Raw genomic sequence first — 9,160 nt, 5'->3', positions numbered from 1 at the left:
TGTGGTCTTTATATATTTTTATTCTCATGTTAAAAAGCGAGAAGTATGTTCTCCTGATATTCTGTCACCAGAATGTGAAGAATTATTTTTCTAATTTCGTTCCAACTTATTTTAATTTTTATTTAACTAAGTTTAACTACACGTTGTATCTCTTATATGAGATTTAATTGATCACACTAATTGAACTTTCAGTTTTTAATTTCTAACAAGTAATTGCATATTACAATAATGCTGAAAAAACAATATAATTAAACGTTAGATTTGACTTTTAAATTAATATTGTTTTTGTGTAACTTTTTTTTTTAAAAGTAGATGTTATTTTTTTGATTTGAGAGGGTAATTAATTGGCGTTTGGTTGACCTTTCAAGGAAGGAGTGTGTCTCCCTCACTCCACAGCCTACTGCCACATTCGTAAATTATTCCACGCTCCGACCATGTTTGTGCCACACGCCATCATTCACACGAAGCCCAACAACACATACGCTTTTGATTACTTTCATGCCAGAAACTGATGAAACTAAGACCAGCCACCCACTTTCAACAGCTCCCACTCTGCATCCAAGTCAACGACAACTGTTTTTATTTGTGTGTGTGGAGCTTACAAGCTTATTTGGAAAGTAGAAAAATCTCTTTAAAGACTTTTCACAAGTTTAGTACAAAATCATTATTCCTTCACAAAAACATCATTTGCAGTACAACACCCACTACGTTGTACTACTACATGCAGCGACACAGACCCAAAGTGTCCTCTAAGGTTAGCTAGCTTTTGGTTCCAATGACAATTATAAATTCCGCGTTTCCCCTCTCAATCTTTACCTCCCTCCACTCTTTTCTACCTCCCTTCTGCGTCGTCGTTTCTGTGGCTTTCTTTCCACGCGCTTAGTTATTCTCGCCGTTTCACAATTCAATTCAAGCACTGGTCCCTGTCACCACCACCCAGAGATTCAATTCTCCATCATTGGAATTTCTATACGCAACTGAGTAGTGAGGTAACAACTTATTTGACCCTGTTTCATCTTTCACTCATCACTGCTTTTTTCCTTACGTGGCATCAAATATTTGAACCCTCGAGTCCGATTCTGATTCATTTTCTTCTGTTATTTTCTTATTCAAAACTTTTCCACTTTTCTTTCTATATTTTTGTTGTTGTAAACTGTTTTAAAATTATTTTTCTGATATTACTCTATTGTTTTGTCGGAATCGCGAACCTGTAATAAATCTTGTTTCTTTATATGTTGTCCCCAAACCTGGTTTGTTAAGCAATCATTGAATATTGCTTTTATCCTCTCTCTCTCTCCCCCCCCCCCTCTGATTGAGTGCCCGTTGTCCCGTTTTCATTTCTGTGGTGACTGATCATTCAATCAGGGTTTAGGATTTGATGAATCCAATGGGTACTAATGCAACAAGCAACGAAGAACTCAAGGAGATTGAGAATCTCGGAAGAGAAGATATTGAAGAGGCTACGGTTGTGCCTGATGACGTGAGTAGAATAGCACCATGGCCAAGACAGATTACAATTCGGGGACTGGTAGCTAGCTTTCTGATTGGAACAATTTATAGTGTGATTGTGATGAAGTTGAACCTCACAACTGGGTTAGTCCCCAATCTCAATGTCTCGGCTGCTCTCCTTGGTTTTGTGTTCATTAGAGCTTGGACTAAGATTCTTGCAAAGGCCAATATTGTTTCAACACCATTCACTAGACAGGAGAATACCGTAATCCAGACTTGTGCAGTCGCTTGCTATAGCATCGCGGTTGGAGGTGGGTGGCTCTTTTTCAATTGAACTTTTAACTTGTGTTTGTGTAAATGATAGTGTGTGTATTGAACTGAACTTGTATAACTGTAGGTGGTTTTGGGTCCTACCTCTTGGGTTTGAATAGGAAGACATATGAGCTAGCAGGGTTTGATACAGAGGGGAACAATCCTGCGAGTACTAAGGAGCCTGGAATTGGATGGATGACAGGCTTTCTCTTTGTAACCAGCTTTGTTGGGTTGTTGGCGTTGGTTCCCATTAGAAAGGTATTTCATTTAGTCATGAGTTATATGATGTTTCACATAGTCATTTAATGCAAGCAGTTGTCCAGATGTTGTTCTTTTGTATGTTTATTTGTCTTGTACTGTCATTTAGAAGTGACGGTCTCACTTTTAAGGATTTTGGTTCTGCTTGAGTTGAGTGGAGATGCTGATGAAGTTTGTGTAATTTAACAGATTATGATAATAGACTACAAATTAACTTATCCAAGTGGAACTGCTACTGCTGTTCTTATCAACGGGTTCCATACTCCTAAAGGAGATGCGATGGCCAAGTATGAACATGTTTTGTTTTGCCCTACTACTAAAGTTTTTGGTATTTTCAAGTTAGACCAGGTGAATGTTTATTAGAGCTCAACCAATTCAACTTTTGCAGAAAGCAGGTTCATGGTTTCTTGAAATTCTTCTCAGCCAGTTTCTTCTGGGCTTTCTTTCAATGGTTTTATATGGGTGGAGATAGTTGTGGATTTGTTCAGTTTCCCACTTTTGGATTGAAAGCATGGAAAAATTCGTATGCTCCTTTGTCTTTATTTAAGTAGGAATAGTCTCTGAACACTGAAATAATTGCTCGTGGTTTCTGATTAAAGCGCTTCAACTTGGCAGATTCTATTTTGATTTCAGCATGACTTATGTCGGAGCAGGAATGATCTGTTCCCATCTTGTAAATTTATCCTTGCTTCTGGGTGCTGTGATTTCATGGGGCATTATGTGGCCGTTAATCCGGGGACTAAAAGGAGAATGGTTTCCCGCAAGTATACCAGAAAGTAGCATGAAGAGTCTTAATGGCTATAAGGTCTAAATTTTGCTAGAATTTGTATCAAAGCTACACTGCTTATTTTAGTTCATTAAATTTTTGAAGCCTTGATTTTTATTTTGACTTTTTTTCATTTTGTTGCTTCAGGTTTTTATTTCCATTGCATTGATTCTTGGTGATGGGCTTTACAATTTTGTCAAAGTCCTCTATTTCACTGCCACGAATATCCACGCTTCCGTGAAGAGGAAGAACCTTAATACATGTAAGTAATTTCCAAGGCTGTAAGTCAATCCTCAATATATTCTCAAGTCTTACTAATCACAGCTTTTTCTCAAGTAAAAACAATTGCTTTTGTCGTCTCAGCGGACCACCAGCAAAAGAAAGAGTAACATAATCAAAGGCATATGAACAAATATTTACACTTTTTCTGTTGTGTCTATGCATGTGATGTAGGCTTTTACATTTGGTGTAAAGCTGCATTTAACATTTAGCCAACTAGGAATTTTCCATAAGGAGTGACTCATGATATCGGTGAGTCTTGTATCTGCCTTTTGAAAATCTAATATTTTTGGCTCTGCAGTTTCAGATAACCAGAAACCGCTCCCTATTGATGATCTTAGAAGGAATGAGGTGTTTGCAAGAGAGAGCATTCCCATATGGTTAGCATGTGCTGGGTACATATTGTTCTCCATCGTTTCTATTATTGTGATTCCTTTGATGTTCCCCCAGTTGAAGTGGTATTACGTGGTGTTTGCCTATCTTTTCGCACCCTCTCTGGGCTTCTGCAATGCTTATGGTGCGGGCTTAACAGACATGAACATGGCATATAACTATGGGAAAGTGGCTCTCTTTGTGCTTGCAGCCTTGGCAGGAAAAAGTGACGGTGTAGTTGCTGGACTTGTGGGGTGTGGCCTGATAAAATCCATTGTCTCCATTTCATCTGATTTGATGCATGATTTCAAGACTGGCCATCTCACTTTCACTTCCCCTCGTTCAATGCTTCTAAGCCAAGCAATTGGGACAGCAATTGGCTGTGTTGTTGCTCCACTCACATTCTTCCTTTTCTACAAGGCTTTTGATGTGGGAAACCCAAATGGGGATTACAAGGCACCATATGCAATCATTTATAGAAACATGGCAATTCTTGGTGTGGAAGGCTTTTCTGCCCTTCCTCGGCACTGCCTGCAACTCTGCTATGGATTTTTTGCATTTGCCATAGTAGCCAACTTGGTCAGAGATCTTGGCCCCAAAAAGGTTGGGAATTGGATTCCACTTCCAATGGCAATGGCCGTTCCTTTCCTAGTTGGTGGTTACTTTGCCATTGACATGTGCATGGGTAGTTTGGTTGTGTTTATGTGGCACAAACTAAACAAAAGTGAAGCAAGTTTGATGGTTCCTGCTGCTGCTTCTGGTTTGATTTGTGGAGATGGATTGTGGATTCTCCCTTCATCCATTCTAGCTTTGTTAAAAGTTCGTCCACCAATCTGCATGAGCTTCCTCTCATCCAGTTCCAGTTAGAACTTCACAATAGCATTCAAATATATATATAGATAGGATGAAACACATGCAATCAAGCTTAGTAGTTGCTACGATGATTATGGCCATAATGTCGTAGGAGGCTTGATTGTTATCAATTACATTCATAAAATTCAGCTCTTAGAATCTTCATCCATGTAAATATTGACACACTTTGTTACGGGGAGTAGTCAATTTGAGCACACCTTCAATCTCTCTGCACAAATGTGTAAGAGTGAACATCTTCAAATTTTAAGCATATAACTCTACTAAGATATGTCAAATTTTGAATCTTTTAAGCTATCGGCTTTTGAAATAACGTCTAAAAGATGCTGAGTTAAACAAATCAAACGGAGAGATTGGTCTTAGTCCCAAAATTTAAGCTTTGCTTCGTACAGGTTGAGTCATGTTTCGTATATGTTAAATTTGTTTAATTTAAAAAAAATAATTTTTTTAAATAAAGTAAAAGCTGTTTGAAAGTTTTTTCTTTTTTAAACTTTTTAGCTTAAACCTTAAATCTGAAAGAGAATGGGGAGAGAAGGAAGAGGGTAGAAGAACATGAAAATAAAAGATAGATGTATAAAAAAGTTAGGGAGCAGAATACTGAGGGAAAAGAAAAGTTAGGGGCCTGTTAATTGTAACAAAAGGTATATTGTTTATACTTTTGATCATAGAATTGTCATAATATTTCTAATTTGTTTTCTGTATTTAAACATTTCGTATAGGAAATTATGCTCCTTTTCTTTTAATTTTCTTTCTGTGCAAATACTTAAAATAGAAAATGAATAAAAAATAAGATAAAAGTGATGTTTTTATTGAAAAAAGGATAAATATTGTTACTAATTGCACCTCCTAAAATTTTTGAGACACCCCTTTGTTAGTTTTGTTTTCTATTTCAGCCGAACAAAGAAAGGGCCTACTAATTTTTCTATATGCTCTACCCAGAATATACATTTTCACCTCTCACCTGCAAATCTAACAATTATACTCCATCCAAAACTAACTCAAACTCATGCATTACACACACACACACGTGTAACTTAAATACATGGTCAAATAATTAGAGTTTAAAACAAACACTACATTTAATTATAATTTTTCACTTATGTCGCAAAGCATAAAAGAAGTCCATACACTTTTTTTTATTCGTTTTTATCCATATAAATCCGAAATAGTTGGTTTTTGTACTTATAAAATATATGATTTTTTGTTTTACTTTCTTATAAACATTTTTTTTTCTAATTTTCATCCCTCCAAAATTTCAATAATTATTTTTAATCTCAGTATTAATTTAAAAATAGATAAATAACATCTATTTACATACCTTAACAGGTATTTTGAAGTTTCACATACCAACATTATATCACAATACTAATATTTTCACTTGAAAGTATCAATTTACTTTGTGTTCAATAAAGAGGCAGTTAAGTATTGTTGTATTAATATAAGGAATAAAATAAAAAAAAATTAGTTTTCAAATGTGAAGAGGCTTAAAAGAAATACAGGAAACACGTAAAATTCAGTTATTTTTTATGAATATATATATATATATATATGTATGTATATATATATATATATATATATATACATATATATATATATATATATATATATATATATATATATATTTATATATGTAATTATGTGAATAAGAAATACGTAATAGTGTAATTTTAAAGAACACAAGTTAAAATGTTCATGGAGCAATTAATTAAAAAAAATTATTATATAAAATATAAAAATGGATGGTGAAATGTAGCATGTGTAATTAGTGGGGTTAGATTGTGTGATGAAAATTTCTATCTGCACCTCCATTACTTTCTTCCTGTACTTCGATCTAAAAAGAACTTTTTCATTATTTTTTTTACTATATAATTTGAAAGTTAGACAATGCTTTTCGTATTGTGCAATTTGAAAATTAAAAGATTTTCAGAAAGTTAAAATAACTTTCAGTATAATCAAAAAGTGATTTTTTTTTTCTTAAAATAAGTTTCGAATTATATAATCGAAAAACTAAAAATGATTTTTAAATTATGCAATTTGAAATTACACAATTCAAAAAGTAATTTTTATTTCTGAATTTCATAATGCAAAGAGATTTTTTTTATATAGAGTGAAGGAAGAAACTTATGAAGGTACATGAAGAAACTGTCTTGTATTGTGTGATTACAAAAGTAGCATGTTGTACGAAAATTGTCTAAAATAATTTGTTTTTAGTTTGATTATCGCATCAGTTAATAAGTTAATGGTTAGTTTATCAACTTTTAATTTATAAATTTAGTTTACAAACTAGCTAATAAATATTTGATGATATAAAAGAATATAATTAAGTGTTTTATTATATAAATTAAATTTTTATTTATAGAAAAAAAAATACTATTTGTGAGATTTTTTAATAGACAAAAACGTATGTAAGCCTTTTGTCAAATAACCCAACACATAATTTTCTCTTTCTATAAAAATCTTTTTTTTAAAAAACAAATTTTGTTCTATCTTCTCTCTTTAATTTTTCATTCAAATCTCATCTTCCTTTTATTAAAGACTGCAGTTGGAATCTGCGCAAAAAATCCTACAATCAAAATTCAAAATTGAGTAAGTTTCTTTCCTCATGTTATATAAAATATAATTTGTTAATTTGTTTTCTTGAATTGCTTAGAGTTGGATGGGAATTCTTTTTCTCCTATGAACTCTATGTGTGTTGATGAATCCAATCATCATTAGTGTAGTAAGGAGAAACAACAACGATTATTTTTGTCTATAGGCAACGATTTTGCAACCGAGACACATATAAATGAAGAAAAAAGTGGTAGGTTTTTTGCTTCGGTTCTTAGGTAATCGAGGCAATAGCGTATTTTATTTATTTATTTTATTTTAGTCCTCGATACGTACTGAACCGAACGGTTCGTATAGTGAACCGAACGGTTCGTATAGTGAACCGAATGGTTACAACCCTTGCCAAGCCCTAGCCACGTTGTCGCCGTTCTTTCTCTGCCATTGTAGTGCCCTTATCGCGCCCGTGCCACACCCTAGCCACGTCGTCGCTGTTCTTTCCCCTCTCTGCAATACCAACCCAGAAAATCAACCCCCAAGACGAAATGCAAACTCCAAATCACTACAAGAACAAGGACGACGCGCTCCCACCACCACTCTTGCAGAGAATCAATCAAATAGAAAACAACTCAGTCGAAATCAGAAAAAAGGGGAGGGAAGGAAGCTTCCTCCTTTGCCGCGAATCAGAACGGTGAGACAAGAACCCTAGGTTGTCCGCGCGATGAAGAACCCTAGGCTAGGTTGGATGCACAACTTGAAGGAGAACGAATCAGAACAAAGAAGAGAAATGAAGCCTCCAATAGGGTTGGATGCACGACTTGGAGGCACGAAAGGGAAGAAGAAGAACACTGCGCGAGAAAACGCGTTTTCGTTTAGGGTTCTGAATTTGAACTTACATAGGGGTTATTACCTCGGTTAAGTAAAAAACCGAATCCGAACGGGACTATAAGGCCTTGCTTCGCACCTAAACCGAGGCATATAGGGAGGACATACTGCTTCGGTTCATAGCAGAACCGAAGCCGAACGGTCTTATTGCCTCTGTCCCAAAAAACCGAGGCATGTTAGTGGACAAAATGTGCTTGGACCGTTTGGTTTCATAAAAGGTCACCTGTCTGGCAGGGAATATTGCCTCGGTTCCTATCATAACTGAATTCGAATGGTCCTATTCCCTCTGTCCCTAGACAACCGAGGCATATTAGTGGACAAAATGTGCTTAGGCCGTTCGGTTCCAGAAAAGGTCACCTGTCTGGCAGGGCATACTGCCTCGGTTCGTAGCACAACCGAAGCCGAACGGTCCTATTTCCTCTGTTTGCAAACAACCGAAGCATATAAGTTTGCCATAACTACGAAAATGCTACTGCGTTTTATATGCTTCGGTTTTCACAAAACTGAAGCCTATGATATGAGTTTAAAAATAGTTTTTTTACTAGTGCATGCCTTTAGATGATTAATTTGATACTCTTATAGGTGTAAATAGGTTTATTTTAGTGAGTGAAAAGCTACAAAAGTTGTTGAGGAACATAAGGATACCATGAGGTGAGGGAAGTTGATTTTATTACTTTATGATTCTTGTAATAAAATTTCATGTAAGCCAGTTGATTTAAGAATGAATTGAAATTGTATGATTGAATTGATATGTTGATATGGGGTCAATTGAATTTACGAGATGAAGGAGTTCAAAATTTCCCATTATCACATTCAAATTGGAAATGTTGGAATCCTATGTTGTAAAATATGGTAGTGTTGGGCATTGTCATATTGCAGTGAGTTTTTACATTATGTAGACTCGTTGGGCGAGCAAATAGTTCACTAACTGATTGCCAAAATTGATTTTGGCAGAATCTTCTTGTTGGGCTAGTTGGATTTCTTTAGTATAAAAATCGCATACAACGTCGAATATTTTAGGCTTTTAACGGCGAAATCGTGAATGACGTCTTATCAGGAGACGTTAAATTGACGTCGAATTTAAAAAATTCGACGTTAAGTTAACGTTGAATTTTCTCAATATACGACATTAATGTTAATGTCGAATTTTGTCAATATTCGACATTAATAAATTTTTTTTAATTAATTATGATCATTTTTTACAACTCTACGAAACCTGAAAAGCAGAAAAATAACAAATTTCAGTTTTTGGTATTTTATAAAACATGAACTATGAACGTGTAGTGTAGTATCAACAGCAAACAATAATAACCAACAACAATTAAGTTCAATCAAACAACAACAAACAAGTTTAACCAAACAACAACAACAAACAAGTTCAATAAAAAGAACAACAAACAAGTTCAACACATAAGTTCTTCAAAA

General features: G+C 34.8%; 1 protein-coding gene across 2 annotated transcripts; it reads left to right on the top strand.

Moving 5' to 3' along the window:
* The first annotated feature begins 416 nt into the window (after positions 1-416).
* On the top strand, positions 417-4,523 carry LOC108331418 (metal-nicotianamine transporter YSL3). Of its 2 annotated transcripts, none has more exons than XM_017566084.2 (8): positions 417-989; positions 1,373-1,760; positions 1,847-2,019; positions 2,209-2,306; positions 2,408-2,542; positions 2,635-2,824; positions 2,933-3,047; positions 3,366-4,523. In XM_017566084.2, the coding sequence occupies exons 2-8, from the start codon at positions 1,379-1,381 to the stop codon at positions 4,301-4,303; spliced, it is 2,031 nt and encodes a 676-aa protein (XP_017421573.1). In that variant the 5' UTR covers positions 417-989; positions 1,373-1,378; the 3' UTR covers positions 4,304-4,523. The 2 variants fall into 2 exon arrangements, with proteins under 2 accessions (XP_017421573.1, XP_017421572.1); XM_017566083.2 differs by having other exon boundaries at positions 1,366-1,760.
* The last annotated feature ends 4,637 nt before the right edge of the window (positions 4,524-9,160 follow it).

Source organism: Vigna angularis, chromosome 4 (genome assembly GCF_016808095.1).
Source record: "Vigna angularis cultivar LongXiaoDou No.4 chromosome 4, ASM1680809v1, whole genome shotgun sequence".
NCBI lineage: Eukaryota > Viridiplantae > Streptophyta > Magnoliopsida > Fabales > Fabaceae > Vigna > Vigna angularis.
Note: the sequence above shows the minus strand (reverse complement) of the source record. Positions and strands in the feature narration are given on the sequence as shown.